At 41.0% G+C, this 19,579-nt stretch overlaps 1 protein-coding gene across 34 annotated transcripts in view; it reads right to left on the minus strand.

Annotated features, from left to right (window-relative positions):
- KDM6A (lysine demethylase 6A) overlaps positions 1 to 19,579 on the minus strand; it is a 151,768-nt gene that overhangs the window by 130,680 nt on the left and 1,509 nt on the right. For 31 of the 34 annotated variants that reach the window (XR_015284061.1, XR_015284063.1, XR_015284062.1 and 28 more), the window contains one exon: positions 19,502 to 19,565. Coding sequence is in view for 27 of the 34 variants with exons in the window: in XM_086879682.1 (XP_086735808.1) it covers positions 19,502 to 19,565 (64 nt within the window). In the remaining 7 variants the exon portion in view is untranslated. Of the gene's footprint in view, positions 1 to 18,788; positions 18,958 to 19,390; positions 19,444 to 19,501; positions 19,566 to 19,579 lie in introns of those variants that run through there. The other 3 variants (XM_086879688.1, XM_086879687.1, XM_086879686.1) reach the window with 3 other exon arrangements.

The raw sequence follows: 19,579 nt of genomic DNA on the forward strand, positions 1-19,579 counted from the left end.
GTGAAGGGACAGGCTTGAAAAACAACTAGAAACTCTCATTTAATCTATGTATTCTTTTGTGTTCCTTCCCAAAGAGTCTGCACAAGACTTTTGAAGCAATTTCCAATTAAGTGAGAACAAACCAATACCAATACTAACTATAAAGAGCTGAATTGTTAAGCAAAGGACTTATGCCCTTGAGGCACTTCTGAATAAGAGTATTTGAGAAACTTTTGGTAAAATTAACTCCTTAATATTTTGAACTACCACATACTTATTGTCCAGACAAGAGGCAAACACACTGTAAGTGGAGAGAACCAAAACCCACAGACAGTATCTCCTATCTCTCCAGCTTCAACACAGATACTTGTGAGGATCAGTGCTTGGAATCTCTCTGGAGAATCTTAATTTTAAAAATTAATTAATAAAGGAACGTAATTCTTTAGCAAATATATTTAATTTTTTAAGAACCAAACCCTCTTCTTACGGTCTTTCAGAAAATATTATGGTTTTAATTTCATCATGACTCCACAGGCCAAGTGGATACACTGTGGGTATATCAGTATCACTTAAACAACTAAAGCTTTCCATGCTCATACAAACCAGCTTTCTAGCTTTCTTTTACACCAAGAATATTGCTTTTCAAAACTCTCTTGTGAAATAATAGTTCTACAAAATTTCAAGGAAAGTTTTAGTTTAACAGCTCCCCAGGGAAGAAAAATGAAAGAGTAAAAGAATATTCTCCAAAACTCAGCAGCATTACATGTTCTGTGACGCGCTTTCAAAACATCATGCAGAAAATGAAAATGGTTTTGAAGAAAAATAGTAAACTGTTATAAATAACTTTGTTAACAAATAAAGAGGTAACAGAAAACTAAACAAACACACACCACCCTCGCCCACAGAAATAAGACTGGATATCACTTCTTGAACATCTTTGGATGTCCCATGCCCAGCATGCACTGCCTGCCATAGCAGAGCGCCCAAGAATGAGCTCCCTGACTTCCAGAGATAACACCAACATGCTACAAGAAAGCCATGCCCTCAGCAATCATCCTGGTCACACATTTTAAAAAGATCTGTAACACTGAGCTACAGTCTCAAGTTCTCTAAATTATGTTCCAAGTAATGGTTCATAGCTCTTACTTAATTTTTTTTTTTTTTTCAAAGATGTTTCCTCCACCCACTTTCAGATGAGCAGATACACAATTCACTTTTTGCTGCATCATTTATCCAGTTGGTAGGCCTCAGACTCAAACTTGCTCCTTCTTCCAAAACACATAAGCAGCCACTGTCACCCAGTATTTCAAAATGGTTTTAATTCTCTAAAGTAATGACAATTTTTCTCTCAAAAACAGAAATAACAAGACCAAAAGCAAATGATAGAAGCAGCAGCAGATCCAGCAAAATGCAGCATTACACTTGGATTCTGCTGTCATTTTTGTACAGGAATCAAAAATTAAATAGCTGATTTATTATTTCATCAACCCGAGTCTAGACCTAGACCTGGCGTGGCGTTTCAAAATTAGCAAAGTGCTGTTTTCAGCACTGATGTCCTAATGCTACTGCTTGCTCTCACTATCAGAAAGCCACCATTGTCTCCAGTGATCACAGTGAAAGCTACTGATAGAGATATCACTACCACTATTTTTGTACAGTTTATCTGTACAAAATACACCTTCTAAATAGAAACTGTAGCTCTAAGTTAGCGAAACAGGTTTTCAGCGTGACATACTAAGTATAAAAATACAAAGTGAAAAGACCTTTGTCAATAAAATTTAACACATAGTTTGTTAGCAAGCAGAATCTTGTGTGAGGCCTCCCAGAAGGCTCAGAGCAACTAAACAATGTCCTGAAAACAGGAAATACACAGTTCTGCTCACAAAGATGTGACATGGGGCACTGGAAAGCAGCTGTTGGTATTCCAGCTGCATCAGTGGCAGCTGTACTCTACAGTCAAGGTATTAAGCAAAAAAATATGAACTGTTGAATTGTGCTTTCCCCTTGAGGAATATTGTGAGCCTGACTGCTAATGATGAAATGAGAAAATATTTCTGTGCCTTAAGAAATCCACTGTGATTTATTTAGCACTGCCTTCTACAGGCAGGAAGAGAGCTCAGGGACACTGAAGCCACTGCAACCATCAGCAGATGCACCAGACAGCAAATCTCTAAATTGGCATAGGTAGGTAGACCATTGGGTATGAGGAAAAAACAGGCTGGGAAAAAACAGAGCTGAGTCTTCCCAGAAAGCAGCCTAGAAACTGTGACATGAGCAGCTCTGCTTCAGGTGCAGACAGGGGCAAAGAGCACACGCACATTACAGATCTGAAAAAAAGCATTACTTATGGAAGTCAGAGGTAAATTTATGCCCATGAGGACAACTTCACTCACTGGTTCCAGAAGTCTTTCTAGACCAGTGTGGAAGGTCACAAGCTACCACAGAACAAAGTCCACTGCACAAACCAAAATTCTGTGCTGGTAACAGTGAATATTCAGGGAAGAGGAAGCACAAAAGAAATAGTCCTTATTTTACTACAACAATCTCAGTAGTTGCATTCCAGGGGGACTACCTGTGGCTAAGCCATCCCTAGGTAAAATATACTGTGCAATTCTCAAACATCCCTTCATTCTCCTGAAAACTCTGCTAGAGGGATTTATGCGTTCTACATTTAAAACTCTCCCAAAAAACTCAGCTTGCAGCTCCTTCATTTCCAACCACTAGCAGTCACCTACTTCATGACCTCATGTGCCAGATGCAACAAATAGATCAGTTTGTATCTGACCTACAAATCTACAGGTGAGGCAAATATCAGATACAGGAGGCCTGCAATTTAGAGCAGCCTCAAAACAAAAAGAAAAAAAAAATCCATTATAGGGTGGGATCCTCCTCAGGGATGGCTTCTTAGCCCAAGTCAAGCACTGCAAGCCCTCTCCACACTCTGATCCTTCCTTCACCTCTATTCAGCTTGTGAGAAGCAAAATTTTTCATGTTTTAGAAACCTGTATGTAGACTGAACAATTAATAGGAACATTCATGTCACAAATATGGGCTACTTCCCAAAATGTTGAGAGATCCTCATTCCACTGGTTATAGTAGTCAAACATGTGAGAAGATAAGCATAAAATAACTTCCTCATTTAATCATGTGGCCCAAGAGCAAACCTTGTTTAAGGCTGAAAAGACCAATCCTGGTTCCCTGGGAGAAGAGACCGACCCCCACCTGGCTACAACCTCTTTTCAGGGAGTTGTAGAGAGTGGCAAGGTCTCAACACTTCCTTCACTGAGAACACAGAACACGACCTCAAAGAGCTCAGATAGAACACCAGTTTTTGCAGTCTGCCTGCCTAATAGTGGCCGACACAAAATTAAAGGGATTTCTCTACAGTAATGTAGGCTACATGCACTGAAATAAAACACTAAATACTTGCATGACAGCACCCAAGAGAAAGCTACTGAGGATCACTCTAAGATATGTTATGTAACAAGATGTGCTATTACAAAATTAATTGGGTTAATTTTGTGTATTTATTCATATATTAATGTCAAAACATTAATATATGGAGAAAGGTGGAGAATTTAGTAATGCTGAAAATAAACAGTTTGAAACTATTTTTTTCTAAAATTAATGAGTGTCTTCCCCTTATCTACATCTCTTCAGACCACTACATGCAAACTTATGACTGACACCACACATCATGACACTTATGTGACAGCAGGTCAGGTGCTTGCAAAATTTAAGATAGCCAGATCTAAAAATGCAGGGGGCAATGATAACATGATGATGGGAAGGACACAAAAAAATGGAACTGCTAACTTGCTGGACAGGTTAGGAGAGCAACATTGCACTAGCAATGGAGCTTTTGTCAAAGACAAAACGACTCACAGAGATTTACAGCTTCATGCAGATATGTAGGTACAACCCCATGAGCACTCTTCTACAGTAAATGCCACATGGCAACAGGAACTCGACCCTTTATTTCAGCTGAATCCCCAAGTGCTGTGCAACTGTGTCTCCCAAGAGGTACTCCTCCAAAACTAAGGCAATCTTCCTTTTAAATTCTTGCAAAGCAAGAGGTCCAACCAAAGGCATAATCAAATGCCAAGATTCTGATTTATATGCAGGAAGAAAATGCAACATTTCACTTCAAATGTGCATTTCAAGAAGTAACAGAACTCAGATTTACAGTAAGAACCAGAACTATTCAGAAGTAGCAACTAAATTATTTTTACTCCCTTATCTGACTGTGGAAGGAGGAGTATCACAGTATCTTCCCCCACCCATTCAGTACCTGTTTGTTAATTTCTAGGAAAAATGCGCATTTCTTCTATACAAATGAATTACCAATTTAACGAGCGCTATCAAGTGACATAAATGCTGCATCACCTTACGAATGCACCTGCTGTTTAATAATGTTCTTCTACCTGCCACCTAATTAACACTGGTCATTCCAATCACACTGCAGTTTTCATCCACAAAACTCATTTCCCACAAGTAGAGTCCCAACAGCACACAAAGGCTCCAGCTGCAGACACCACTGCTGCTTCACAAAAACCAGCTCTACCACGTTCAGACCTGAGGGTGAGAAAAAATCACACACCTTGGTACAACCCTTCAACTACAGCAGCAGCACAGAGCTCTAAGGGGGTTTGATTCTGACACTGCAGGTGATGGTGCAGTGATGCCAACAGAGAAAATGCCAGCAGGGGAAATGCCAGCACAGGTACAGCAGCAGAGCCTGAGATCCACGTGGGAACATCAACACCAAGAGGCTGTCCAAATTTGACAGCACACTCCTTCTTAAACCTAGGCACCAGTAAGTACTATCCCATAGTTTTTTGGGGTTTTTTTATTTAGCAAAAGAAATCACTGACAAACAAGGTGCCAAATGAAACAGGTAATCTCCTTATGAGAATGAGTTCACTTCAGCCATGACATGAAAAGAATCCGGAAAGGATCTCAAATACTGCAGAAAAATCATGAAAATGAAGCCACTGGAGCAAGAATGTGTTCCTTCTCCTTTCCAGCTGTCTGAAGCCTGACAGACCTTAAGCTACTCATTAATGAATTGCTCTAAATCAGTTTGTTCCATTTTTGAGTTCTGGCTGTGGAAGTGAGAAAGCCCTCAGGAAAAAGTTGTGAAATGACCTGTAGTTGAAACCCGTTTTCCTGTTTCAGTTGGTAAATCTGCCTATCTGCCTACCAATCCCTCTGGAAGCAGAGTTTCCTGGAGTAAGAAAATCCCTACCTACATTTGCTGAAGTATTTACTTTAAAGTCAGTGAGTTCTAACACACTGGGAACTAGTGCTGTACTCTATCAAGGTAGCTTCATTCTCTGACCTTAAAAAAAAAATAAAATAATAATCAAGAACAAATTAAAATCATCTCAAAATATAAACAAGCTGTTTGTTCCAGAAGACCCTTGCTGCTTGTCTGGAAGAACTGAAATTACCTTTCAACTGAATACAAAACCTGAAGCAGAGCAGTCAAGCAAAACCCAGAGTGCTGAGGATGGGGCAGGTGACATTCTCCAGCAGCACCGAAGTCCAAAGCTGCTCCTCAGATCCACAGGCACCACACATTCCCTGAATGCTGAGAGCTCCTTGTGAAAAATGACATTTTCACTTTCATCCAGAAATCATCATAAAAATCACCCCTTCCATCATTCTCCACAACCAAGTAGCAAATAGTGGCTTAAAGTGGAAGGCATAAACTATTCCATTCCTTCAAACTACGAGGACTTGGCTTAATTAGCAATTAAAAGCAAGTACTACAAACGTTCCTTTCTCACTGCACATAATGGAGTCGTCATTGTTCTCAGATTTTTGGCCACAATGAGGGCAAGCTGCAAGTTTGCAACTGGCACTACAGGAAAACATTCTACCATTCAAAGGCTAAAAACAAGCCACCACCATGAAAAAAAATCAACTCAAAGGAAAACACAATTTAAGATGACAGCATTTTTACTGGCAGGGAATAAACAGACCGCAACATTCTAATTCCTCACAGAGTTTGAACATATCTACACTCACAGATTAACTGAAGACAATCTCCAAGATCAGGCATCACAGTCCTACGCAATGATCATATCCCCACCATCCACAATTACCTAAGGATCCCTTACACAATCTTCCACAATTCTTTCACCTGTTCCAAATACATCTGCCTCCAATACATTTCTATGCTATAACGCAGCTTCTGCCATGCTCTCCTCCTTTTCTAACATAGAAATTGTCTCCTTTCCAGGCTTCCATTCAACTATTAATACTTCTTTCAAATTATTTATAGCAAATAAACCAGTAAATATTACTTGTACTGAGACTATGCAGAGAAAAAAATCCCACCAATTCAGCCAAGACAGACAGAATACAACTAATCCCAGAAAACTGTCTGAAGTAATAAATTTTTAACACATGAACTTGTAAGTTAACAGAGACCTTTAAAGGTAGAAAATGAGACCTAATTCTGATCATTAGTTAACACAGACTCTGATGAGTTTCTGGGATCTCATCTTGGGAAACAAAAATTAACTCTGCTATAAGCATGAACACCTCCAAATCCTTCCCATATAGAACCAGAAGAGGCATTAAAGCCATTTCAACTATTAATTTCCTCCACACAATTAAGTAGTACAAGTACAAAACCAGAACTTGTTAGTTAAATTCCATGTGCTCCTATACTAAAGATAGGATGTGGATCTATGCTCAGGCAGAGTAGGATTTCTGGTGTTGTTCTGTGTGGGGCCAGGAGCTGACTTCAGTGATTCCTGCAGGTCCCTTCCAGCTCAGTATATTCATGGTTCAGTTTCTTACTATAAATTTATTTTTCAGAAATTATAAAAATTATTCTCACCCTTTCCTCTGAATTAAGGGCCAAATGAACACTCATTTCTGCTTAAAAGCAAGTAAAACCCATTTTTTAAAGTAGCAAAAAAGCCTAATTTGTTGATAATTTAAACAGGTAGCACTTGAAATATGATAGTCCTTCAGAATTTTGTAGTCTCCCACTCTTGCAAACTTACAGTATTCAAGTATTAACAAAATCACAAATTCAAAGGCTCTGCCCTTCCAACCATTAAAACCCAGGCGAGATTAAAAATACTCGGAAAACAATACATTTCTGTGCACCACACCAGAGACTAAGAACAAACAAAGCTTTGAGAACCATGGTGTGTAAAATCTACCCTTAGTTACTATATCTGTAACATGCCCAGAAGCTCCATTAAAGTTTACCACCCAATGTACATAATTTTTGCAGCTCTTTATTCTTCCCAGTATCATTCCACTTTTTCTCTCTTGCCAGAGAGACATGCTTTATGATGTTATATAATGGATGTTCTCCATTTTTCTTATCCTCCCACTTTATCTTATACTCTTTCTACACTTTGTTGTATTAAACTGTACTGTTAAAATTCTCTAGATCAGCATCATTCTCCCTTACACAGGCTTTCAGTTCCACACTTTAAACTATTTCTTGCCCTTTCAACATATCCATCTGTATCTTCCACACTTTGCTCAGCTTTCTTTATCCTTCAAAGGCAGCAAAACATGACATGGGAACAGACACATGAGAGTTCTTGGCTTCATTTTCACCTCGAGGAAAGAAGCAGAAGTTTCTTTACTCTTCCCTTCCTTGAGGGATAAAGAAGAAAAAGGGAAGCAGGAGTCTAAGATAAAGACATAGAAAACACAGCCAACATCTTACTTTTAGTTCAAAAATGGAGGAGTTCTGTTATACTCAGAACTTAGAGCATAAAACTCTTACCAAGTTCTTTCACACCCTACACAAACTCTGCAATTTTGTTCTCTGTTTTGTTCCATTTACCCCGTTTATAAAATATTTTGAGGCAGGCCCCAGCACCATAAGACACTTAAATGCTAACTTAAGTTAGCAGTAATGTTTAGACGGTAACCAAGCGCAAGATTCAGGCAGCTGTTAGAAAGAAAGAAAACACTGTAATTCACACTGCCATTCCCCTCACCCCTGAAATGGTCTGCATCACTAGGTCACCCTTTCAATTCCTTCAGTTCCTACTCCTCCTCACATCCAATCTAAGTATCCTCAACTTATCTTCTACTTCCTTTAACTGAAAATGTCTTATTATAACACTATTTTCTGAAAAACCTTCCCAAAAGACAACTTCATTTCTCCACTTCCCTAAAATCAAATGGTGGCCTGATTTTTAGTAGTCACAGGTTCAAACATAATTCATGAAGCACTCAACCTAGATCCCTCAGGATCTTTCCTTCATTCAGAGTTTTCTCCTATACAATCCTTTGGAGATACACTTTGGTATTCTTGCTGCTGCACACACGCTCAGATCTGAATCTGTCCCACATCTGCTTGAAGCAGTGTAACTTCACTAAATTCTGTGTCCTCCTTCAGGCAAAGTGAGGAAGCCAAGTCACTGCACTCATTCCATCCCTCCTCTCCATGAAAAAAGAGAAGTTGTGGATGTTCCATCCCTGGAAGTGTCCAAGGACAGACTGCATGGGGCTTTAAGCAACCTGGTCTAATGGCAGATGTCCCTGCCTACAGCAGCAGAATAACGGCATAATATTAAAGACTCCTTCCAACCCAAACCATTCTATGTTCCTAGGATTCTATACAATCTAGTCCTGGCAACCTGTGCTTCCAAAATACTGATAATTCCATTCTCTGTAAGAAAATAAAGAAGCAGTAGTTTCATAAATAGTCCTTACAGAAACAGTGTCACACTAACCAGGACCCACCCTAGCCTCCCAAATATCTCTCTCAAAGGACACGCACAGCTCTTTAAGCCTTCAAAATGAACTGCATTCACAGAATCAGAGAATACCTCAATGTAAGGGCACAAAAATGTTATAAAAGCCCAAGGATTTCCTTCTTCTGGGTTCCCCTCTGCAGGCACCCAACTCAAGACCTGCTGCTGCACCACTCTATTAAATTATATATTTTTACAAACCCAATGCCTGAGTCTTTGCTGCAGGGAACTCAAGGTCAAGCTCAAAGGAGAAAGTGTGTCCAAGAGTCTGCAGGAGCAAGGAGTTGGAAGGAGCACCCATCCACCAGATCACTGGACATTCCTGCTGCAAAGGGACTCCAGACCCTGCCGTTGAACTCCTGGGTGGTGTGTGTGACCCCCTAAATGGTGTGAATTCTCACCATTCCCAGGCAGCAGCATCTCCTTTAACATGAAAAATCATCTGATCCAACAATTCCTGGCAAAAGCACAGGCTAGACAAGATAGCCCAGCGCACTGTCCAGCTGCATTTTGGAAGTGTCCAGCACTGGAGAACCCACCACTGCCCTGGAGAGATTATTCCAATAGTTGACTGTTCTCTTCATGAGCGTTTCTTGTGTTCAATAGAAGTTAGTCCCCAGGAGTAACTTGTACCCATTAAATCTTGTCTTATCAATGTAACTCCTCATAAAAATGGAGTCTCCATCTTCTTTGTAAGCACCCTTTAAGTACTGAAACATGCTGGTAACATCTCCCCCAAAGCCTTCTTTTTGTAAGGCTGAACAAACCAGGGTATCTCAGCCATTCACAATTCAGCTTCTCAGTCCTTTGATCATCTTTGCAGCCCTTCTCTGGACCCTCTCCAGCCTTGCCACATCTTTTTTGTTTAGCAGGTACCAAAACTGCACACAAATATTCCAGATGTGGCTTGACCAGCACTGAGCAGAGTGCAATGGTAACTCCTTTGTCTTCAATGGTGCAATCCAGCATCCCACTGTCTCCCTGTGCCACAGCAGCATGCAATTGGGTTTTTTTGGTCATTTTTACTGAGTTAAATCTACCCCCAGGTCCATTTCCACAGAGTTGCTTCCCAGACAGGAAGATCTCAGATGGTGCTGCACTCCTGGATCATGTTCTCCCATATGTAAGACCTTAAAATGTCCTTGCTGAATTTCATAAGATTTTCATCAGATCATTCTTCCAGCCCATCCAGGACTTTCTCCAGGGTGGCTCACCTTGCTGCAGGTTCATTTCCCCTCTCAGTTTGGTACCATCAGCAAAATTCATGAGTGCACTTGATCCCACCATCCAGATCAGTTATGATGGTATTAAACAGTGGCCCAGTATCAATCCCTGGGGACCCCACTTGTGACAGGCAGCCGGTTTGAGAAGGAGCATTTCCCACCCTGCTCCAAGTGGTGTCCATCAGCCAGCTCTCAGCCAGCCACAGATCCCTTGTCTGGAACATAACACATTGGTTTCTCTAGGAAGAGGCTGTGGGAAACAGCATGGAAAGACTTGAAATCCAGGAAGACAATGTCCACCGCTAGCTCCATATACACCAAGCAGATTACTCTATGCTAAGAGGCAATCAGGTTCGCCAGGAATGATTTGCCCTTGGTGAATCCATGCCAGCTTTTCCCAATCGTGCTTCATCAGGATTCATACCATAACTTTCCCTGGGACTGAGGTAAAACTGATGGGCTGATAATTTCCTGCATTCTTCTTTAAATCCTTCTTGAAGATGAGGCAACATGAGCCTTCTCCCAATCTTCTGGAACATTCCCTAATCTCCATGACTTCTCAAAGAGTACAGAAATCAGCCTCCCAGCAGTATCCAGCCATCTCTTAACACCTTCAGATGTGTAATTTTTAGGAGTCAAGTTCCTGTAATAGTTTACACCCCAATAACTCCTACAAAGATAGTAGATCTGTGCATAAAACTGGATTTTTGTTCCCAAGCTCTGGGGCCCAAGAGGTAAAGACAGAGGTGAAAGAAACGCAGAGAACCTCTGGCTTTTCAGAACTGGTTGGCAACTAATTCACCTCTCTTGTTCAATAGTGGGCCAGCATTTTCCTCTGTTTGTCCTCTTTGTTTATGATCCTGAATAATCCTTTCCTGTGGTTTTTGACATCTCCAGCCAATTTCAATTCTAGTTGAGCTTTTACTTTTCTCACTGCACCTCTGCACGCTCTGGCAATGCCCTTGTAGCTCTCAGTGGGTATTTGTTCATTTTTCCATCCCTGGTACACTCCTCTTTTGGTTTTGAGCAGACTCAGGAGCTTGCAGCTAAGTCAAGGGTACTACCTACTTCCAGTTAAAGGTGATTAACTGGTCTCATGCCTCCAGAAGAGCATTCTGCAAGAACTCCCAGCACTCACTAGCTCTTTTATCCACCATGGAATCTTCCCGTGGAATCCCTCCCAAGTCAGTTCTGAGCGACCAGAAGCTGGCTCTTTGAATTTCTGAAACTTCTTAGTACTAACCCTCAATAGTGGTTATTTAAAACTAGTGAGTTTTCTATTTTTACTAGGTTATTTTTGAACTGAAACAGTTCTGCAGCCTGGTTCATCACACAGGCCCAAAAATGGTTTCACTGAAACATATGAGAAGCAACAGAGAGTACTTAAAATTCTGTTACCTAGAAGAAAAATACCTAAAAATAAAACCTTAACTTCAATTCATTATTCTACTCTGCATCCCTATAAAAGTAAGTTTTCAAATCATAAGATAATGAAAACACAGCCTAAATAAAAAGTTAAAATGGCAAATAGAGTGGAAGCAACAGAATACTGACAAAAAAAAAATACATCCCATGGCTCTATTTTAAAAGCTGTTGTATTGGATTTTTTGTCTATTGCTGCAAATGATACTCTGAAATTATTCAGAATTTTAAATTCTCAAAATGGAAGCAGAAATTTAATGAAAAGCACATTCACAATTCAGTCTGCTCTAGACTAATAACCAATCAATATTGAGAAGTGAATCATAATCCTCAAATGCCACTGTGAGAAAAGGAAATTACTTAAAGCCATTTTAACAAACAACAATTAATTTAACAACTTACCACAAAAGAAATTCATATGCAGACATACAGTGTTCTGTTTGTAATTCATCACACACTTTTAGTCACTCCCTTTACAAAACTGTAAATGAGTTCTTAATTCTACATCTTAATTAAATAAGCTCCTGCCATGAACACTACATAGCAAATCCAAGAACCATAAAGGAAGGTAATTTGCCAATACAGCTCTGATGGTGATCCCTGCATCCTCTCACGCTCTGAAGTTAAAGTATCTAATAAACATTATTCTTCAACTCACAAATATGCTTAATGGGGGTTTAACTCATTAACATGGTATTTTAGGTACATAAGGAATACCTTTCTATGATTCTTTAAATACAAAGAATAATATTCAGTATCAAGAATAATACCTGAACCACTGCAAAACTTTGACAGAGGCTCATTTTAGAAATGCATCATTCAACAAACTTTAGAATGGCCACAAGCCAACTATCAAATGGCCCGATCTACTTGTGACAGTATCAGTGGAACTCATCTTGAGAACAAGCTTTGAACAGACCCCTATTTCAACAGGCCAGTCTTGGAAAGGGCTTTTCCACAGAGGAATTACTCTACTGTAGCTATTTCTTTAGTCTGCCTATCCATAAAGCAGAAACATGTAATAAATATTTAAGTATTTTTTCTTGCTTTACTGAATTTCCCTTGTCCAACAAACTCAGACTGAACTATATTAAGCCAAATTCCTTTCTTTACTCATACCAAAATGTTTTGTAAGGTACTAAGCTTATCCTCTCAGGTGCATCTATACAAATCCTGGAAAACTTCACAGGCTCCATAGAAGACCCACTGATTTAAATTTTGTCTGGTTTTAACTACAAATAAGCATTCTACAAGATTAACATTGCTAACATCTTCCACAAAGTGTCAAATTAAATCAAGTTTAATAAGCATCAATTCAATGTTTAATTGTGAAAACACATTACTCAAACATCAGGATTCAAACACCACAGCTACAGGACTTCGCCAAGAAAAGGGGTTAAAAAAAAAAAGTAACTTACATGACTTTTTAATGTAAAACACAAGGTAGGCACGGCACTAAAGGACTGAAGTTGTATCCATATACCTATCTGCATTCAGAATGAGCAGGACAGTAGTTCAGCTCCTGGAATTACCTGATCCAATACTAGACCTGCCACCCAACTCAGTTCTGCATTCACCTCATACTCACAACCTATCTCCTTAATTAATTTCTGCAGAAGCTCATCCAAGCACTCTAAGCAATATCTGGTTTTTACAAAACTATTTAAATATTCTCCAACTAAAAATATACACATTTCCTTCCCTTTCAGACTGCTGAAAGTACAGCAAAATCCCTCCAATTACCCAAAAATTTACCAGGTGAGGACCAAGAAGAACTATTTTTTCAGTAATCTGAGAATAACCTTAAGTTTAATTGATGAATCTGTAAGGCTGGAAACCAGAATGTAATTTCTCCACAGAACATAAGCTTGCCTAATTGTCAGTGGGATAAAGAACAACAGTGGGCCATGGCATATAATTCTGGCACTGGAAAGTCTTGTGACAAGTGTTAATCAGGAAAAAGTCACTTTATAGCCATAAACATTTTCCATGACTCTCTTTAATTTTGTATCATCTCACTAATGTAATGAAAACAAATGCTTCTACACGCACCAAGCTATCCAAGCATGAAACATCTACTCTTTTCTAAAATGGTATAACAAACATATGGCACAGCTTTCAGAAGATGCTTTCAACACTTACTTCAGATGGTATCAACATTTGCAGATAGTTTTACCTCTATAATTACCAAGTCCACTCAACCCACTACAGTGAACAAACAGCCATGCAGGCTGGCAAGAGGCACAGAGCCATGCTGAAAGCACACCTGAGTAATACCATGCACAGAACAAAGCTTTAGATTGCCTATTCCTTCTTCACATACTGTACCTGGCTTCACCTAGAGAAAAATTCAAAAAGCAAGAGGCTACAAGCAGCATGATGCACAAAAGGATTAATGCTTTAATTACTGGAATGGGATGAAAACAGTTGTGTCCCACCCTTGCCACAGTTTTTCTTCACACTTTCGAAAGTTAAATAATATATCAGAACATCTATTCCTCAGCTGCTAAAGTACAGCAGCATTTCCCTCTCTCCTCCATCCTGAACCACTGCCCACCTTGGCTATTTGATTACTAAAGTCAGTAGGGCACAAATTACCTTAACTTGCTTGATGCACACGTACCACTTAGGGAATGGAACCACTTCAGCCTCCAGACTCAGTAGATCAGTACTTAAAAGCTACAGTATGTAGCATGCATTTAACAAAAAAAAAAAAAATCTTACAATATATTCCCTATTAATAGTCACCTGACAGTGAAGATAAAACTTGCTGAAATGCAAATGCCAACACACTAAGTGTCCTGCAATCCTAATTACACCTCTACAAAAGCATTCTGTTTGTGGACATGAGATCCATCCTTCTCTCTTCATTAACACATTAAAATGACAAGTGTAATGTTTCTGACTTCATCAATTTTCTTGCCTTCAGAAACTAGTACCAACACTGTACTTTACGCTTAAGGAACAGCCAAAACATTCAGGGATATATGTCTAGAGCAATAAAATCCCACTATTTAAAAAAAAAAAGTCTCAAACGCTAGTTGAGAAAGTATCAACACATGCTAAGTATTTCATACTTACAGTACTGTGTAACATCCATTTAAAAAAAAGTTGGCTTTAATACGGGATGAAGTACAAGTACTGCAAACCTATAACCAAATACCAGGATACAGAACCTTTATATACACTCTGGCTGGGATTTCCAAGTATAAACACAGTACAATCATGAACTATAGAATGTGTCACTCACTTCACCTTAATTGGATCCTAGAAAGCTACACCCTATTAATACAAAGGCCAAACTGCATACAAAAAAAATATACTGATCTTAAAGAAATCTATGGCTCTGTTAAAATTACCCAATAAGCACACTTAAAAAAAGTGACTCCTTCAAAAAACCCTACAAAACCAGTCCCACCCATAACACAATTTACAAAATTTTATCCAACTTCAACTTGCTCTACAGGACAGACAGTACACTAGATAATAAACCAGTAATAGAAAATGCACAATATATTAAAAAAAAATTTAAGAGAACCCAAACATAAAGGAACAACTCAGATATAAATTTACAGAAATTGGAGAGTCTGCCCACTTCCTGGAATGCCTTGCAAATGTCTCCTGGTACCAATTTTCAGATTCTCAATTCCCAGTACTGCCATTATATAAGACAAACATTCTTAATTCTTTTTCAAGCAATATTTCTTTGTTTTGATGAAAATAAATCAAGCCAAAATGTTTCCAGTTATTAAAAAAAACGAAACCACTTCACTGCACTGAGACTAACCTGCTAAAATGTTTTCTTGCATAATTATTTTTCAAGCAGTTTGTTATAAATAAAACTGAGGATATTTTATTATGGATTAGTAGGAAGTTAACATTAATGTCAACACTGAAAGGACGAAGTCAACATATACTAATTCACACTGTAAGAAACTATTTTTAAACAAGCAACACTACAATTGTAAGAAAAATGAAAGAATATTGTCACTGTGCACTTATTTTGTAAGCCTCATAAAAGCACAGACAAGCACACTGTTAATTTTGTCAACACATGTGGCCTTTACACAAAGGAAATACCATTTTTAAAATCATCTGGAAAACAAAAGGGCTGCAAAACCATGAGAGGTAACACAGACTAAAACATGGCATATTGTGTGGAACTACTTCATCCCTCTAAATCGACTTCAACATCAATACTTTTAAATGGAAACACGCTTCAGATTTTGTCCACAGGATATGACAAACTGATTAAACTCAATGAATAGGAATTAACAAGCATCTTATACCCAATACATCGGACCAGCTACATCAACCTACATCTGTATAGATGCCAATTACAGCTTATGAAACGATGGTTTGTCATTGCAATCAAGTCAACTTTGGCTAAACACTGGAAACATCATCAAAAATAAAAAACAAAATACGAAAGGGAAAAAAAAAAAAAAAAAAAAGGAAATGCTTTGCAATTCACTTCCAGTACAATGGATATCCTCGCCCTCCCCCCCAAAGTAATCTTTAAGCTTCACCTCCTGCCCAGAATGCCTTCCTGGGAGAAAGAGACATCAATACAGCAGCAGGGTTTTTGTTTTGGGTTTTTTTTTCCTCCTTCACGTTAATGTTCTTGTCAACTACAGAAGCATAACAGTGAGCACTTTCTCCAACACAAGACTGACTACGTTGGATTTCCAGCATTTCAACCAGTTTGAAAGGTGATCTCTTAATTTCCCTCCCCTCTTCCCCAAAACCACAGTAACTGCAAACTATGATTTTCAAGCTCCTTTCTCTGCAAAATAAATGCAAAATTTCTGGCAACAAAAAATTCCACTCCTTTGTCACACATACTCACAGTGTGTACAGCATTACAGGAAAGTTTCTTTTGGCTTATCACATATCCAATACATGGGGCAACATTACAATATTCCTGACCCTTAGTGTATACCTTCAACAATTCATAAAATTGTACAGATCTCAAGTCTTATCTGCCCTTTTGATTTGCTACACCCAGCAGCACAGCTTGGCTTAGTTCACGATACTACAGCCCATACAGCCTACAAAGTAAAACCACCAAAAACGGGGGACTGTGGACCTGGAGCATGAATAGAACCCACAACTGAATTAAAGCTCTAGATACGAAGCTTCCTCCATCCCCCAAAGAGATCCCAGCTTTCTTATTGTAAAATCCTGTCAGGGTATGGCTTTGTTAAACCAAAGTTCCCACTGCAAAGGCCTCCTGCAATCCCCTCCAAGCCAACGCACACCTTAGTGAGCCGCACCAAAAACAAGGAGTGTCTTCTTGCACCCAGGCACCGAATTTAAGCCCAGAACAGACTCCTCCTGCTGCACAAGCACCCCGACAGAAAAAGGAGCTGTTCCCCAAATACTTACAACCCAAAACCTTCCATCAGCCTCCCCAGACAGGTACCCTGCTCCTGCCACCTCAACCACAGGTAAGCAGGGAGCCCTGCCAGGCCCCACGGAGCACTGGCTGCTACAGCCCGGCAGCCTCTGGAAAAGGTTCAATTGCGGGTGTGCTCCTCTCACATCAAGAGGAACACTGATAAATTTCTGCCATTGTGAAGGATTCCTCTGGAAACATGACTCAATGGTTTTCCTTACCTGCTACACTTGCACATAAATCTCACACTGTAACGCACTGCCTTGTAGATTCTTAAATCAGTCAGTCAGGATTTCATAATTATGGAGTCTAGGGTCTTTGTTAGCTGTTGTTGCTCCATGCACAAAAGGAAACATTTTGTTGCTATCACTGAAAAACCTATTAATTAACTGCACATATATTCGGCCACAGTTTCTACTATAAAAATAACTGCTACATTGAATTAAAGTGGTCTGCTAGATTAATTGTACTAAAGCCCTCAACAGAGCACAAACTGCATAAAGCTTCACACACACAGAACAGGAATGAAGCAGAAAATACCTTAAAAATAGCAACTTCTTATCGCTAACAGAAACACAAGCACGTTCCTTCAAAGTAAAAAGCACAAACAAAACCGAAACTGGTTCAAACCAAGAAATTCCTCTCAAACATCTCTGCGCTGAACAGCAACGTTTTAATCCCTCTATTTCCTTAAATAATCTACCTTTCTCAGAGACAAGTTTTACAAAGAACATGCTTTGTGAGTTACTGTGCAATTCATAAACGTACAAAACACCATCTGAAAACTGAGGTGAAACAGCAAAATACATGCTTGGGGATTTTTTTAGTATTCACTGCATGAATTTGCAGCTCAATACAGTAAAAGAAAATACACAGGTATTTCTGAAAACGTATTTCAAAACCATCAAAATGCCCCGTAACTTCAGATTGTATATACTAAAATTACAATTGACTGGCATTTTTAAGAAAGCTTCATACATAAAGGCACAAAACTCAACTAATAGGCTAAATTGCTCCTTGCACCACTTAATTTTACAGTATGCAAAATAAAACTTAAACCAGGGATTTCATCAGACAGATGATCTAATTAGATGTGAAGCTTTTATTTTCTATCTGGTGTCCTTAACCTCTATCCCATACGGGATTCGATCTAATATTTCCGATAGCCTCAGCAGCAGCCACGAGTTCTGGTCCACCAACAGTTAACGTACATTATTTAACTGGTTTGACATGTCACTCCCCTACCTTTTTGATTAATGGGAAGAAGTGCTCTTATAAATAACTCTGAAAATCGAAAGGAAACCGCGAGATTTTATTTTTTTTTTTTTAAATATAAGCACAAAGGAAAGTGTACTTGCTTTCCTTCCATCCCTCCCCCCACGTCCTGACATTGAGCTTTTCCAATCCTGCCAGAAATAAACACCCAAACACAAGCGCAGGCCTCGGCTATCCAATTCAACACGCTTCAGAGTCAAATCTTCAGATCAACCAAAACCAGAAGCAGAAAAAAAAAAATTCTCCACGGTACAGCCCGGGCACAACAATGGGACGAGCAGTGTCAAACGCCAGACTACTGACAGGAACAAGCCAGGAAGCAGGAACCAGAGTAGCACTGTCCCCTCTACTTCAGCCGTGTGGCATTTTAAAAACACTTCCACTTATTCTGTTACCCGAATGTTTCCCTGGCGTTTGGTGTTTTAAGCACAGCTGGCAGACACTCGGCCCGCACAGCCTTTGTCAGCAGCTCACGGATGGGCAGCAGAACGTGCTACAGGTTGATAAGGAGGGCACCGGCGCTGCAAAGCAGCAGGAAAGCGCCCAGAAGGAACTTGGGATGCGCAGGAGAGTTTCCCTCAGCCTTCACCGGAGGCTCCACGCTCCCCATATTCGCTCCCGGTGTTTGTTTCATGTTTACCTCCCCCCCCTTCTCTTTCTCCTCCCTGTCCGGCCATCTTGGGCCGACAGGAGCAGCCATTACTTAAGTAAATGACAGGGCCAACAACTTTCCACAGAGACCAACACCTCTCTCCGGACACCGGGCCGGGCAGCAGCAGCCCGCGGGACGCCTCGCTCCCTGTCAAGCCGGGACGGCGGGCGGGACGCGGGGCTCGGTGAGGAGCGGGCACGCTGGATGGAGGCAGCGGGGCCCGCAGAGTAAACAAGTCACTCTGACGGGCTCCGGGAGCCGCTCAGCGCCGCGCCCGGCCCGGACCCCGTGCTCCCCGCGGGCTCCGGCCCCGGCTCCGCTCCGGCGGCTGGGGGCGAAAACCACCCCAGGGAGGTGAGGGAGGGTCCGGGGAGCGGCAACGTCAGCAGCGCCGAGCGCGCCCTCCCTCCCTCGCTCTCCCCCCGCTGCCGCCTCCTCCTCCTCGTCCTCCGCCTCCCCCCCCCTCCGCCCCCGCGCCCCCTCCCCGGGCCCGTCCGCTCCCGGCCCCGGGTTCCGCCACTTTCCCGTCCCAGGGCTGGACGGGGACCCACATGGCCACGCTCCCCTCGTCCCGCTCGGGGAGAATGGAGGAGGGGGGGGAGGCGGTGGTGAAAAGGAAAGGGGCAAAGGGAGCAGCAACGCGCGAAGACCCCGCGGAGGCGGCGGTGCCCCCCGCACACCCCCTGTACACACTCACCGTGCGGGCCCGGGGGTCCCGAGGGAAGGGGCGGCGGGGCCGCCTCGCTCCCCATCCCCCGTTTTCCCCCCTCCCCCCCCATCCCCGCTCCACATCCACCCTCGCGCTTACCTTTAACAGCAAGGCCTTCGTTCTGGCGCCATCTTCATGAAGCCTCAGAAATCCGAAGAGCCGGCTGCGAGGAGGGGA

The sequence above is a fragment of the Cyanistes caeruleus genome, chromosome 3 (genome assembly GCF_971803275.1).
Source record: "Cyanistes caeruleus chromosome 3, bCyaCae1.hap1.1, whole genome shotgun sequence".
NCBI lineage: Eukaryota > Metazoa > Chordata > Aves > Passeriformes > Paridae > Cyanistes > Cyanistes caeruleus.